The 16,336-nt window shown below is 38.1% G+C and overlaps 1 protein-coding gene across 2 annotated transcripts in view; it reads right to left on the bottom strand.

Moving 5' to 3' along the window:
• VPS35L (VPS35 endosomal protein sorting factor like) overlaps positions 1-16,336 on the bottom strand; it is a 55,679-nt gene that overhangs the window by 5,077 nt on the left and 34,266 nt on the right. For both annotated transcript variants that reach the window (XM_082772846.1, XM_082772847.1), the window contains exons 27-29: positions 5,977-6,116; positions 4,106-4,271; positions 3,195-3,313 (exon numbers count right to left, since the gene is read on the bottom strand). In XM_082772846.1, coding sequence (XP_082628972.1) covers positions 3,195-3,313; positions 4,106-4,271; positions 5,977-6,116 — 425 coding nt within the window. The remainder of the gene's footprint in view (positions 1-3,194; positions 3,314-4,105; positions 4,272-5,976; positions 6,117-16,336) is intronic.

The raw sequence follows: 16,336 nt of genomic DNA, 5'->3' as shown, positions 1-16,336 counted from the left end.
GGTTCATCGCTATTTCAAAGTCATTAATTGATTTTTAAATCTTTCACTGTTCACGGTGCTGCTCACATCAGCTACATTTCTCTCTCTAAATGTAACCTAAAAAAAGTTGTGCTCCGTGTGGAACTTGAGGCTTGCGGAGGACTAGGCCATGCTTTCCAAAAAACTATACTCAGTAATCCTGCTTTGGGCCATTAGCAAAATCACGATTTATTTTGGTTTCCACCATTTATCTTACAAGCATGCAGAGGCAATGTTCCCAATCAATCTATTCCTAGTCTTTACATTCCACCAGTATGTGGACAAGGCTGTATTAAAAACAAGTGGAGTGGCTGTGTGCTAGCTAGCTACAGTTCCTCGTGGCAATGCACCCATCCTTCTTGTTGAGCCAGCTGCAAATGAGCTGCAAACATGCCAAAACAGGCACCTCCACCAGCTGCAATGTCTTTTGGAAACTGCAACAGGTAAATTCTCTTGCTTCCCTCTTCCCAAAAGAGGAACAAAATGTTTAACCACCTTTAGAGAATCCTGGCTGAGGACACACAATCCTTCAGGAAGAGCAAGCTCTTTTCAATTTAAGGCACACCCACACACAAAGGAAAACTCTGTCCAACTCTGCTTGTTGTTCAGTGCTCAAACACATGTGAAATCAACTGAAGTTTTATAAGGTTCATATTATAAACCTAAGTTAGCTGTGTTGGAAGGAGAAGCCTCCAAAGGATACCCAGGAATTGCTTTCTCTTGCTCCATCTCTATACTTGCTATAAAAGGTCCAGTATCTATCACATGGCACATGGGCAGACCGCCATCCTAACACGGCGCTGGCACAGCAACAACCACCTGCTCTTAATGTTTTGGATCAAAAATGGCATTTGAAGAAAACATGCTCCATCTGGACATTTATCACTGAGCAGCGAGAGGCCAGGTATTTACATTTCTAAGAAACTGGAGCTTAAGATTAACCTTCCACCCACCCACATAAGGTAGTGAGAGGAATCACTGATACATACTCTTGTCACCAGGAGCAGCTTGAACTTTACAGAACTGTCCAGAAGTGAAACTTTAGTTCAAGCACTGCAGTGTAGATGAAGGATACTTTAATAATGCAAAAAGATCACACTGTGTTAACATCAGATGCATTGTTCTCCTCCAAATTGCCATTTGGTGAAAGCATTTTATTGTGAGAAAAATTTATTTTCCTTTATGGCTTTTAAAGGAAACGAACCAATAAAAACCCAATGAAATCAGAGGCTTCTTCATTTAAATGAGCAGCCAAGCAGATGAACAATAAAAGGTCACTAACACCAAAGCAGTCCAAATGCCACAGTGATTTTATGATAGGTGCTGCTTTAGCACAAAGGGAGGTCTCTTTGGCAATATTCTCGTCACCTCTATTTCTTCAGCAACAACAGCTTCCTCGGGGAATTATTCATTCTTACATGGCATTTTTTTACTGAAATCTCTCAAGGACTTTTACACAACAAAACAAAATAAATGCTCCCCCTTGGTAAATAGGGATGGACATAGGAGTAAATCCAAGACCACAGTGACAAAGGTAGGGAAGGATCTATATCCATGCTGCTTAGCTTTAAATCCAGTTTTCTATGCAACAAATGCATCCATGAAATAATACAGAATCTCATCGCTCAAAGTACTAAGCTTAAAAGATGAAAAAAGCCTTTCAGAAACCACAGATTTGAAGCCTTGCAAACATTTTCATCTACATACTCCATGTAGGAATCAGAAGCAAAACAATACCTAATATACAACCCAGAGTCCTAAGCAATGTGTCTTTTTTGCTGTTATTGTTCTGGGGAAAAAAATGCCACTCACTGTGGTCATACATACAGTGATGTAAAGGCATTACAGCAAAGGTTTTCTTTATCTTACATCTCTACGGTCTTTTAAGAAAAGACAAGTATGACAGTAACAGCAATGAAAAGGCTCAACTTAGTATAGTGGTCTCCAAACATGCATCGCATCATACATTCTGTAGAGGTAAACACTACAGGCTACTGTGCGAACAGGGTACTTTAAAAGTGCCATCAAATTATTATCTCCTACCTTCCCATTTCAGCCTACGAGCTGCTAGATTGCAATCAATACAGAGTACTTTGGAAGGAGCGATTAGGAAGCTGTGGAGTGGCTCAATCTCAGAAACACATATGCTAACAGAACAGTAACTTCTCATGATTTCAGTAACACTGAAAAACAACAGTTATCTGCCTTTCACACCCAGTCAGTTAAGCTATATTTGATCCTTCAGGCCCTCTGAACTCCAGTAAAGAAATCCAATCAACTACCAAAAGACTTTTCGTTCTCTTAAATTGAATAAATATGACCTTGTACTAACAACAGGGTAAAAAATAAACACATTTTCCCTCCCTCTGCACTTCTCATCCTAGTGTCTGGGATCCAAAGCTTTTCCAAATTAAAGGAGGTTTCCATTGTATTTGACCCAGTAACAGACTAACAATGAATTCTCATTTTGTTCGTTACAGAATTGGACATTTTCAGAAACTGTTAGCTGTCAAGAAAATATGGTTTATTTACGCAGAGAGAAAGGTGACAGCCAGGAGGAAACAAGCAGGATGGACAAGGAGCAGATCTTATACAGCAATCAAAGGAATGGCTGTGGCACTCAACTCCAATTCTCTAGCTTAGGCCAATGATTGCAACATGGAGCTCAGCTCATTATATGCAGAAAGACCCCCATAATGAAAAAAAAAAAAAAAAGTTATGCCACATTGAGCATCATTTTTCCATAACCCACACTAACTGCCTTGAGTCCTAGTATAATTTAAAACAAACTAACCTCATTATGCTGCTCAGCAGACACCATTCTGTGCAGAATTGCATTCTTTGGCACACTGCCACAATCAGTAGGACAGAACCTCTGACATTTGTCACCTCTATCAGACTATCCAGGTACAGCATATGGTTAAGCAGTTAACTTTAGTCTGTATCTTAAAACATATTATAAACGCTACATGATCTCTTTTGCATCATTAGATTTTTCTACCCTAAGTCTGCCTACATGATCAATTCCCTTTTTTAAATAAGTAAAACTAATTCCCTCTCATTGTAAAGTTCCCAGAATTTTCTAAAAGACCAATCCTGGTCAAAAAGGTGGTCTGTTTATTCAATTTTAAAGTAATTTTAGTTGTACATTAAATCCTGTTAAACTAAGGACATACCTCTTCCTTTCCAAGGGTTTTGAGATGATCCAGGATCTGTGCTATCACTGTTTCACACAGTTTATTAATTTCAGCCAGGAACTTGGAGTCTCCACCATACAGCGTATCATTGGAATCAACTGCAGAGACAAACTGAAGCTTAAGTCTGGCTAAAGAGCTATGCATTTGTTTGCTACTGAAAACACCAGCAATTTATAGAAGACCAGATTTGGAAGTTATAAAATGACCCTCCTCTGTGAAATGCAAACAAAACTAATCTTATTTAAGTGACTGCCACTTGGTTCCCTACTTGATTTTAGGGAAATTCTTTTCAGCATAACGCTGAAAAGAATCTCCTAGCTAAAAGCCAGTCCTATATTCCTGGATGCTGCCAGGTCCAAAAATGACTACTAGACCCAAATGCAAAGCAACAACTAGAATCAATTTTCACATTTTCCTTGCTTTCCTTAGTCTAGAAGAGTTTAGGCATCATCTTCAATGGCAGCAGGACTTGGCCAAACAGTTAATGTTTTACCGAATACAAACAACAAGATAGTCAAATCATATTCTGAGAACTACCATTGTTAATAAATGCAAATGAAACACCAGTGGTATATACAAATCTTGATACTTTAGACTGAAAGAAAACACTTCATACATACAAAGTCTTAATATCTACTTGAAATGCTTATGTTTCTAAGTATTTGCATCACCATCACCATAAACAAAGTAAACCACTTTTCACAAATTCACTTCAATAATAGACTAGACATCTGCTTGGCAGCCACCTCCCATGGTTATTTTAAATCCATTTCCATAGGAGAATAATCCATTGTATAACATTTACTACCGCTGATCTTCATTAGCAAGGTACAGCAATAATGCAAATTGCATGGTGGAACACACAATCCAGGATCACCCTCATGTATTACCTTTATCTACATGGTAGATATATGTTTCTTGAGTCATTGCAGACAGCAGATGCAAAACATTAGTATAAATCCTGACTTTGTCATCGCTGTTATCCTCCCAAGTATAATCCTGGATCACATTTAGTAATCCTCGCACAAGAAATAACACTCCTTGTTCTGGGTGGTCCTATAGAAAAGAAAAAAAAAAAAAAAATCAAAAAACAAAACCCCAATGAACCCCAAAACAAAATGAGGATTATTAGGGGCCATTTGGTATTTTAAAGTCACAAGATTAGCTCTAAAAGAGCAAAAACTACAATACAATCAAAGGTGACAACTCCTTTTCTGAAGTGTGCTTCCAGTAATTTCTTTTATAAAAAAATACGTTCCAGTTTCATTCTAAAATGACCATTTGATCTATAATAATAAACCTGATCTAGACAGCCTCCACAGACAAACTTTGAAATGCTTTGTTTTCTATCCATGGGGGAGTAGTGCAGAATTATCAGCTTTTTAACAGCTTGGCCTGTAAAATTACACACTCGCAGTAGATTTTTTTAATTCAAATAATGTCAGTAAGTTACAGAAGCACATATATTACTCATATAATTATGAGTTTTAGAAGAACACCTACACTGGGAAGTCAAAGTCACAGACAATCAACAATCTTGGAATCAAAGGAATATAATTATAAAGACATCTGCTTTATATAAACCATGATTTTTTTTTTTGCAAGCAGTTTTTGATACTTGCACCCAGCTTATTTCCAGCTCACAGCTGGTGTAATGACACAAACGTTTCTAAGACAAGTCTCAGTTCACTAGGGATATTTTCTTGTGATTGTCTACCCTGCAAAGTAAACAGGAGAAATTATGGAAACTGATTTCTGAAGCCTGGTATCTCACTGCAAGTTTTTCATTACTGAATCTGAGAGGTTGGATCTCCCTCCTCCAGCTATCTGTTACTAGTCTGAGTCATTTCTCAGAGGAGCATCCAGTTCTGACACAAGTTTCCTTCAACATCTTACTTCTCTAGTCAGTGGACTACACTGACACATTGCGGTGGCAATGAGCCTTTCCCCTTTAACAACACAGCACCTCCACGTTGCTGAAAATTCCCCTTTCCACTGGAAAAAGGAGAATAAGCTTCTCTAATTATGAGGATTCAGACAGTAACACTATGCTGCTTCACTGAACATGTAGTCAAAGAAAAGGGAGAATAAAAGAGGAAACTGTGAGGAGGAAAGGCCTACTTGCTTTGATGGGAAAAAAACAAACAAACTTACTTCAAACTTTAAAACAAACAAAAAAGCCACAAGAAAAAAAAATAAAATAAAACGCCATGATACTAAACCAATCCTTGCAGGGAAAACAGAATCTTCTCAGAGAGGGCTAGAGTTGTTAACAGAAGGAGGTAAAATCTTCAAGTGTTTGGTTTCTATTGCAATGAAATCTTGTGAGACAGAGGCCTCTCCTCCTTCTCTAAGGTCAACAAAATACCTTGGTTATGTAAGTTTTATCTCAGATCTTTCAGGTTAGTTTACAATTCTTCCTCATCTTTTAACCAACAATGCTGCATTTTCTGGACTTGTGGTGAGGCATTTTTTGATGACACATGGAAAGGAAAATCTGGAAGACTAGATTCAATAAAGATTAGCTGCTAATACACCCATGGCTTCAGCGCACAGCGCTCTTTGGCCAAAATTGTGAGGCAGCACACTCCAGATAATGCTCAAGGAACTTGACATTTTTGTCTCATTGTACAATAAAGAGAGAACTTCAAATTAAACCAGAATCTACAGTAAACTTTTAAACAGGAAAGTCGACTAGGCTGTGTGCTATTTATATACAGCACACACACACAAATACACACACACACACAAAGTGACTTACCGGAACAACCAATAATGTGGAAAAAAAGTTACAAAGGAATTCCAAGAGGAAGGCGTCAGAAGGTCGCATCTTTCCATCGATACTGATCATTTTTGGCACTTCAGGAACAAGGCTCACTGCAGCTTTGAAAAAAGCATCAGCTACAAAATAAAAATATAGTTGCTCTATTATCACTCCAACTGCTATTGCACTCAAGCCTATGATCTGATGGTTGCTTACAGTTTGTTTCAAATAGACTACAGAAAATGACCATATGCTTAACTGTAAAGAAACTCAAGACTCAGCAGTCAAAATCTGTAGTAATTCAAGCAATGCTGTTTTTCCAACAGAAGTTCCTACATCACTGGAGATTTCTGAATTTAACACTCTTCTACTTTGCTTAACAGCTGGACATTGTTGTTTCAAGTATATGGCATATATGGAATAAAAACAATAAAAAAATAAAAACAAAATAAAATCACACAATTCAAAATAAACTTATCTAAAGAAATGCTTGTGCCAGAAAAATGGGGAACCAGAAGGGCGGTGGGGTTGTACATATTAGATCATGCTAACTTGTTCACTAATCCATTCACAAAGGCTGTTAAAATTCTAAGGAAATACAGTCAACTTAATCCTACAGGAAAAAAAAAAAAAAAAAAAAAGCTGATAGCATTAATCATAAACTGAGTAGATGTTCTAAGTTAATATTTTCAAACTAAAACAATAAGATTTTTCCTCTTACCGTAGAAGAGCAGCTATATATGCTAAGAGTTCATAAAAAAAAAAATCTGACAGCAGCATTCTTTTGCAATTTCTTGGCTACATTTCAAAACATCCAAGTCCCATTCAAGTTATTTAGTCATATTCCCTTTCCAGATGTTTAGTTATATAATTGGAAGCATACGTCAGAGTTAATGCTGTATTCATCTTTATTTTACAAGAACACAGACCAAAGCCATGAAACCAAATTTTAGCAAAGATAATTCTTGGCAAAAGACAAGAGGTGTTAGGCAGGGATAGAGAAAACCACTAACAAGCATGCATGGTCATTTTCAGGAGCAGAGCTTGCTCTGGAAAAATTCATTTGAACACATGATACTCCAAGCAAATTTGCTAAATATAGTACCATCTGATAGCTAATTTAAGCTTATGAGGAATACCAGTGAAACATGTGCTTTGGAAAAACTAATTCTTCTGACTCTTATTTCGCTTCAGCATGTGAGTGTTTGAGAACTTCTGAACTTCTCAGTGCCTGCATACAGACTCCTTCACTCAAACCTCATATTTTCTTTTATCTTGCACATTTAATTTGAGGTGAAGGAATGTTTTTTATTTATTTCAAAGGACATATTAGTTTACACAGGCAACCCAAAGGAAGGTAAGTGATCTGTCCTTTCCTTTATTAGAGGAAGGGAAGCAGCAGCAGATGTTCGTTCTAGCTCAAGTAAATGAATTGCTATCATTTCCACAGTTGTCTCTGCAGAAAAAAAAAAAAAAAAAAGAAAAAAAAAAAAAGTACGTGCCCACATCACCATATAATCAGAACATATGACCAGACAAATGAGAAAGCATGTCTCAGAAAATAGTCTGCATGCCAAAGCATGCATGTCTGTGCAGGGAACTTGCCTTCTGAGTTGTTTTGTAAGAGGACAGGAATGATCTGTGCAGCAGTCTCCACAGCGAAACAGAAGAGCTGCAGAGTACCTCACACCTGCTCTCCCAACCACCAGAGTCCTAGCGGTTCTCCTCAAAACTTACCTCAGCCCCAAACTAAAACCTCTTGTCTTTGCTATGAACAACCACAATTTGACCTGATTTACTCCTCTTGGCCTCCTGACATTCCTGAGAATAAGAACTGCCTCCTCCCTGGTTGAGATGAGCTACCTCATTAGATCTGCTGGTGATGGCAGCACTCCCAGCCCCACTTCAGTGGCTTGCCGGGGATGAGGAGAGACCTGTACACACCGCAGACAGCTCAGCAGTCCCTGTCGTTGCAACAAGATCCTCAGTGCTTCCATTATCTTCTTCCCTACCCACAGCAGTCACAGGGCTGCTGCATCCCTGCTGTCTCCATTTGACTGCCTTCCTCTCAAACTCACCACTGCTGCTTGGTTGCATCCACAGAGCCCCCTGCAAGTACTCAAATATTGTCATGCCTCAGCACAAAGGCAACACTGCAGGGCTCTGGCTCCCTTGCTTTGGATTCTCCTTCTTTGCCTCGCCCTCTATGACCCCAATGCAGCAAGGTAAGCCAAAAAAGCAATACAACATAAAAGCAGTTAGTTGCATTTTCTATCAATGACGACATTTTACTTAGGCACATCCAGAAGTTCTGGCTAAGGGGCATACGTTCATTCTGTTGAGAGTACTGCCAGCCTTTGCTAACCACAAAATTGCCCTTGTGCCGGAACACCTAAAGCATACACAACCAAGGTACGTGCGCTTCATAAGAAGCAAAGAGAAAGTGAATTCATGTTAATGCAAAGGTTTTATTAAAGATTTTGCAGAAAAGTAACTGTCTGCCAAACACTACCTCCCTATTGTTTTGTGGAAAAGTGACAGAGCATGTATCACATGCTCCAAGTTTGGAGTAAAAGTTCATTTAGTAAGTTGTCATGGAAGCACTGGCTATTTTCTTAATAAGTATGAAAAAACATCAGTATTTAATTCTGAATTACATCAGTTATGAGGTTATGCAACAGTGCTTTCTCTGCATCTTTTAAAAGTCAATTTATAGAGCTATTACTGTAGACATACTTCAAGATAAAACCACGCACCAGCTTTTCCTGGTTTCCAAAAGGTGCAAGAAGCAATCTTAAAAGCACCAAAAAAGCCACAGCGATGTTTTGTTCTTGATTAAAAACAAAACAAGAAAAAGATGAAAAAAGCTTCTTCCAATGAGGGATGCTGTATTCTTACCTGCCAAAAGTAGGATCCTGCTTCTAAAGTGAACCACTGCTAGGTTGGTTAAGGGGAGAGCAGCCTGTTCATTACAACAAATCATCATGATAAAGTCTTCCCAGACTGCTGTTAATATCTTGTGCAGTGCACCGAACATGACAAACTTCACGCTTCGCTAAATTTATCCTTTCAGTGCAGCTCCTTCATTTGGGTTGACCATAATCCTATACATCTTTCCCCCGAGCTTACATGCTGACCTTCAGGCTAGGGAAACTTACAGTCACACCCAAGACAGCACTTACAGTAATATTCTGCTACAGAAAAAAACAAGTGGGAATGCTGTTAATGCTTTGCTCTATCAGTATTCATTATGGTACCTACATGCATGTTTGTTTAATTATACGCAACCACAAAAATACACTCACTTCCATATATTTCTATGTATCAATCTTTGCATACAAAAAAATTAGCTTATTGTATTTTCTGCATCTAAGAAAGACAATTAAATGGTACTAATTGAAGACTGCAGGCAGAAAGAAAAAAAAAAAAAAAACACCAAAAAAATGGTAGAAACAAAGCCATTAGAGATGGGAAAACAATTAAGCTCCTGAAGTATGCCCTCAGTGAGTAAAAGTGAGTAGGTCTGACATACCTACACAAACTATTTTTAGTCCCAGATACAGTTACAAAAGGCTAAGTCCATCCAAAGGACAAAAGCAGGGACCATACAACATCTTCGGCATCCCCTATCACCTTCATGTCCTACAATACTGTTAAGCCAACCCTAATACTTCTATTGGATGTGGAAGCAAAACTTTAGATGTTAGAACTTCAATGAAGCCTTGTACTGTAGTGCAAAAATGAATGGCAAGCAAGCAGGGTTTTTCACTGCTGTTGTTTTTAAATAAATTAGCACATCACTGGTTTGATGACAAAGCACTGCAAACATTTGGAACTCTCTTAACATTGCTGAGGTCACTCTGATAAATTTCTCACTTTATTGAAATGTGTTCTGCCCTTGAGCTATTGAGTTACTGAACATTTCCAGTACTGAAACCCTCTAAACATCACTCCCAATCCAGAAACTACAAAGAATTATTTGAAGTAACAAAGATGAAATAAGAAAATGAATGCACTGCTGTTTGGTGAACTGGAATGTACCACGTTAATCCATACTATGAATTAACCACACACAGAGATGTAATTATGTGGATGAAGCTTGCTACTGCCAGTTTGAGGAAAAGCTTGATTATAAAACTGATTTTCGCAAGGCCTTAGTACTTCCCGACAAAGGCACACAGAGGCCTAATGTTATACAGGGACATCATACAGTCAGACCAAAAACACTGTAAAAATGTTTTATTTTTAAGCTGTAATCAGTAAGCACATAAACAAAGGACATAAAAAATACAACCACAAATTTCAGCCTGCCTCTCTAAATTCCATGTAATCTCTAAAGACTGTACAGTAAAATATCATCAGTCTTTATAGAGAACACCACTAGTTTAAAAAACAAACAAACAACAAAACCACCACCACCAAAACCAAACAAACAATCAAAAGCCCCACCATGATACAACATTGAAGAGTCATGGTTTTTGCAGAGAGAAATCATTCCTCAAACCCCTGAAGTTGTCCAAAGAACCTGGAAGTCTGTGTTAAGCGATCCAGCCAATGCAAATAATTGGATGTTTACAAAGCTTTTAAAAAGAAAAATAAGAAAAAATCCTACCCTAAGGTGACAAAGGATAAGAAGGAAGTCCTCTTAAGGATTCATAACTTCATAAAGGATGGGGTGCAGGGGGAAAAGAGCAGGAATAAGAGTTTTCTAAGTGGAGTGAAATGACTATTGAATTCCTTAAGCTTCTGCAGAAAGATACATCCTTCCGATGAGCTGGGAAGAGCAGTGGATAGGGAGGTGACAACGTTTGCAGAGTACTCCGGAACATGACTGCAAGGAGTTGCAGATGGAGCTCATGATTCTGAGCAATAATGCAGCAGATGAAATCTAATATTAGCAAGGCATGTGGGGAAAGAAACAGCACTTGCTATTACTATAGAAAGATAAGCTCTAAATAAGCTATTTACACTCATGAAAGATTTTGGAGTCATTATGGTTGGTTTCCTGAAAAACACACCCTGAACAGCTGTCAAAAAGGCAAGCAATTATAAGAATCATTAGGCCAGTCATGGAAAACTAAAGTGTCGTTATATCATTTATATAGCTGATGTGCTTTTCTACCTACAATACAGTCCTGACCTTCCCATTTCCAAAAGGATAAAGAGAAGATTAAAAAGGTGCTACGGCATGGATCTCTTTCCTCATTAGAAAAGACTACAAGGACAAAAATTCTTCAGGAACCTATCAACTTCAGCTTCTCATAGGTAATGAAGAAAATGAACTGAGAATGATTGATGTCCTCAAAATATCACTAGTAGATCAGCTGCACTCACATTTCAAGAAAATCCCCCCAAAATCCCTGTGAAGTACATTTCCAAGTAGCACGTGACTGTGGAACTCAATCCCACATGAAGTTACAAAGGCCAAAAAGTAAAAACTGGTTACAAATTGAAATTAATAAGGATTGATCCATCTGTTTTAATAAATACCATGATCCCCAGACACCCTGCACTGAAGGCTGTATTTAGACCAGCTGCAGCTGAAGGCTAGGACACATCATGCTGCACAACCACCCCATGCAGCGACAAAGGCTCAGGGAAGAGTGGCTGGAAGCTGCCTGGCAGAAAAGGACCTGGGGGTGCTGGTTGGCAGCTGGCTGACCACGAGCCAGCAGTGTGCCCAGGTGGCCAAGGAGGCCAAGGGCATCCTGGCCTGCATCAGAAGTAGTCCAACCAACAGGGCTAGGGAAGTGATGGTCCCCCTCGTACACAGTGCTGGTGAGAGCACACCTTGAATATTTTGTTCAGTTTGGGGCTGCTCACTACAAGAAAGACATCGTGTTGCTGGAATGTGTTCCAGGGGATGGAGGGGAGACCTCATCGCACTCTACAACTGCCTGAAAGGAGACTGCCTTGAGGTGAGCATCAGTCTCTTTTCTCAGGTGACAGGTGAGAGGACACGAGGAACTGTGCCAGGGGAAATTTAGCCTGGATATCAGGAAGGATTTCCTAATGGAAAGAGTGGTCAGGCACTGGAGCAGGTTGCCCAGGGAAGTGGTGGAGTCGCCATCCCCTGCAGGTGTTTAAGAGATGTGCGACGTGGCACTTCGGGACATGATTTAGAGGATTTGAGTAGTAGGTGATGGTTGCGCTTGATGATCTTAAGGGTCTTTCCCAACCTAAATGGTTTTACAGTTCTATACAACTATTGTTTTTCCTTCATGTTCCTGGGAAGTCCTCAAATCTAACTGTAACTCGAAAAAACTCTTTAGGTTCTTCTTTCTTTAAACTCTTTATGTCAAATCCTCTCTATTTATATTCTTCACATCTATAAAGATTTTAGATTAGGTAGGAAATTTTACTAATAAAATTCTTCTCTAATATTACCGAGAAAGTATGCTAAAATATGATATGGGTACGATTTTAAAATACTCACTACTAATTCCATAATACTCTTTCTCCAAAGTGTGGCTGAAGCCTGGCATGTTTAGAGAATATTCATGGAAAAGTAACATTTTCTGAAGTAGAAAACAAATTAATTTTGCAATCCACTAGTGAAAATGTGTTCTGGTTCCATTTAAAAAACAGCCCAATGAATATTTAGACGTATGTTAAGCACTGTATGCTTCAGAATTAAAATCTGCATTTGTTAAAGCAAATATATGCATCAGTTGATTCTGGGGACAGACTCTCCATTTTTATCAAATTTTTGTTTGACAACATTATGTTTTAAATAAGTCACACAGAATCAATTTAATTACTTTAATTCTGAAGCGAGGCAAGGATTTCACAGGCCTTTAAGATGAAAACACCACTCAACATGCATTACCAGAAAGTTGCGTCATTTCTACCCACCTGCTGAATGCTGTGACCAATAATTAAAATCATGCTGTCTGTTCTTTGACAGCCAAAAGCAGCATTTCCACAGGGAGGAAATATGTGCAATTAAAATAATACCTATGTCTCAAAATCCAGAAGAGTGACACAATGAAGCATGCATTTAATCTCAATTTAGTCCAAGCACTCCCTGTGACAGAAAGCATGACTGATGAGAATTTATTATTCTATGCTGGCAGCGTGCCTCTACAAAGCACAGTTCTGTGACTCAGTTAAATAAAAAATAAAAAAAATAAAAAAGAGAAAGCGCACACAATTGCTGTAAAATCTAGTGTCCTTCTTCCCGGGGTGGGCTCTTAATAGGCTCTCCAGAGATGCAAGTAACGGATCCAGGAAAAAAAAAAAATCCCCTAAAACTTTCTGTAATTATAGATTCATTTTTTTTAAAGCACTCCTTGTGAGTTGGAGACAAAAGAGATGGTATTCATATTTAATACATTTTGAACAGCATACCTGGACAGACATCCACCTGGGTGAAGACTCACTGTACTAGACAGCCCTCCAAAAAAAGCTTAGTACAATCAAAGAACATATTAGAAAGCTAATTCTGTTTCCCTACTCCTGCTCTGCAGTTCTTTCCAGCATTTGTTCCAGGTTATCACTGCAGGGAAGAACAAGTAAGTAAGTGACAGAGCCACTTGGAAGGCTCGGTAAAGATGTAAAGAATTTTTTTTTGAAGAGAAGGAACAATCAGAAGTTCCAGAAGAAAAAAAAATAATCCAATGCTGGACCTCAGAAGCAGACACAGGATCTTTTGTAACAATTCATCTCAATATTTTTACCTATGAGTCAAGTTAAAATAACCAAATTTTAAGCCCACATTGTCTACAGGATTCTTTGACATTTTCATATATGCTTGATGTGCAGAAATATTACATACTTGATCTGTGTTCAGGGAAATTCCTTGTATTTGTGCAGTTAACTAAGGAAGTCATTTTCTGAATATTTCTTTCCAGCAGTAACGTCAATTTCAGACTGTGTCCTTCCTCTCTGCAGATGTGGTATTACAACACTGTATTGGAGAATTGATCCAAAATAAAAATAAGGCTGTTTTTCTTTGATAGATTAGTTTTAATTTCAGTCCTCTCCCCACTGGTTTTATAGGACACACTAGGTTTAAAATCAATTTGTAAGCACTTTTTGAGCCTACATCTCCAAATCATGCAATGAGTTTTGTCATTTTAGATTCTTCATTGTCCTCTGCCAAAACTCTGAATGCTAACAGGTGCGTACTAGGTCAGTTTATTAATATTGGCCTTTTCATGCACCTACAAATTCATGTTTCTGACCCAGTTTCACCTGTATTAAAGCAGATCTATTCCAAGAAAAGTGACAGTTACAGTTCTAATACTTATCTACCCCAAGAGGTAACTTTACTCCCTTTTCAAGTTAGATACATTAACAATTTAGAGAAAACATCCTATTATCTACAGAAGTCTACCCTGTAAAATTCATTTTTATTACATATTTAAGTGAAAACTCAACCAACTGAAATAACTACACTCCCAGAAGGATTTTAAAACTAAAAAAAAAAAAAAAAAAAAAAAAAAAAATCCAAGAATTCTAATTGCTAAACACAACAGCTGGAATTTTTAAAGAGAAACTACATGTACATATGCATGCCGCGCTACTGACTGAGCCATCAGATCAGGTACATTTTCTTCCAGTTTTATTTCTCTTCCCAATTTTAAACTGATTAAGCTAGTTCCGATCAGGAATGAAATAAAGGTTACACATAAGACAAGATTTCACTTCCTATCCTAATGCTCTCATTAACTGCACCCTCTTAAAACTTCATGCCGCAATGGTTTTAATAGATCAGCATCTATTTGGCATCAGTTAGCTGACTGGATTTGAATTTGCTGTTATGAATTAATCATTACTTCTTACACACATGAAACACATTCAGTTGAGATGCAGATTAAACTGTGTTAAAAGTAATTTTCAAGAACACTTTAGCTAACCAAAATAGACCAGAACATGCAATGATAGCTCAGAAAAATGTCCGAAGCCTGGTACCACTGTTGTCTGTTTAACAAATGCTAAATTACTCATGCAAATGACATGTCTCTGAACACAAATTATGCCCCAAATAAATTTTCTAAGGAAGCAAAAAAGTGTTCAACAATAAAACCTTGCTAAATGAACCAAGTTATTGAACATCCACCAGTTTAGAACGTGCTTCATTTCCACAAAAACTGAGCTTGGCTAAATGTTTCTCTCTCTAGCTTGTGAGTCTAAAATTCAGAATACAGTCATTAATAAATATGTATTTTAGAGACTGACTTTGCATACACCTGCTACCTTAAGAGATTTCAGAATGAGGATGCCTATTCATTGTTTAGTGAGTGCACTGCATTCACAAGTCAGACAACAGCTGTGCACATTCATAACCTCTCACACTGAAAAAAAAAAAAAAGAAAAAAAAAAAAGACAGTTGTTGGGGCCCAGCAGTCTCAGTTAGGCAAGACTTGGATCACAAAAATAGCAGAAAAGGAGTTCAGAAATTGAAAAATTGTTAATCAGAGTTGGTCTCAGCAGGAGCAAAGCACAGTCTTCAAAGACTGAATACTATGGAAAAACTGCTTTGGATTTGTTTCCAACAATAGATGCACTGCAACACAGCACCACCAACAAAAACTGATACAATGGAGAAGGTAAAGCTGGTCAATTAAACTAAACACTATAGGAAGAAAAGAGTCCAGTTTTGGTAAATTCGGTTACGTACAATGAAACTGCATAATACTAATTTCACAACAACCAACTTTGCAGATCTTTTATTTGCACAACATACTTGGACACAACAGAAAGCTTTACTCTAAATCTCTCGCCTTTGCTGTACGGGCAGCACTGCATTCAAAACAAAGAAGTACAACAGCCGTCCTGTACTAAAAAGTCGTAATCAGCATCCTAAGTCAGCTTGTTTGTGCAGCTGGAATTTACTGGTAAATGCAGAGCTTGGAAAACATCAAACTGAAAAGGAAACCCAAGTAAGCGAATGAAAAGATATATTCACCTTTCATTCATACAACATTGCAGAAGTCAGGCTGGGTAATGAATCCCTGCTCTGTCTCTACGTAAACAGGAATTTAGTCCCTACAGTACGTTCCCTACAGCAGTATTAAAAGGCTATCTCAGACATTTCCACTGGGGGACCTGTATCAAATTCCAATGCATCTCCTTACTTGAAAATCTATCCTTTTCAATATTCTGCGTGCATCTAATTTCTGGCAAGTTAAACCCACTTGAAGCATTCTCGCTTTACTTCCCATAGACAAGGCCTTTCCAAAGGTCTAACCTATGACTTTTGTGGCAGAGCACAAAAAAATGCAGCTACAATTTCAACTTTACTACGTTCATATACCTTCCTCTGGCAAACATAGGAATCTTTTGTGACTTGAAGCAACAAAGCTTAGCTAACAAGACTTAAATACACTCAGCCTATGCTTCTTTTCATCAA

The sequence above is a fragment of the Aythya marila genome (assembly GCF_965140915.1).
Source record: "Aythya marila genome assembly, chromosome: 15".
Taxonomy (NCBI): Eukaryota; Metazoa; Chordata; class Aves; order Anseriformes; family Anatidae; genus Aythya; species Aythya marila.
This window is presented reverse-complemented; position numbering and strand designations above follow the sequence as displayed.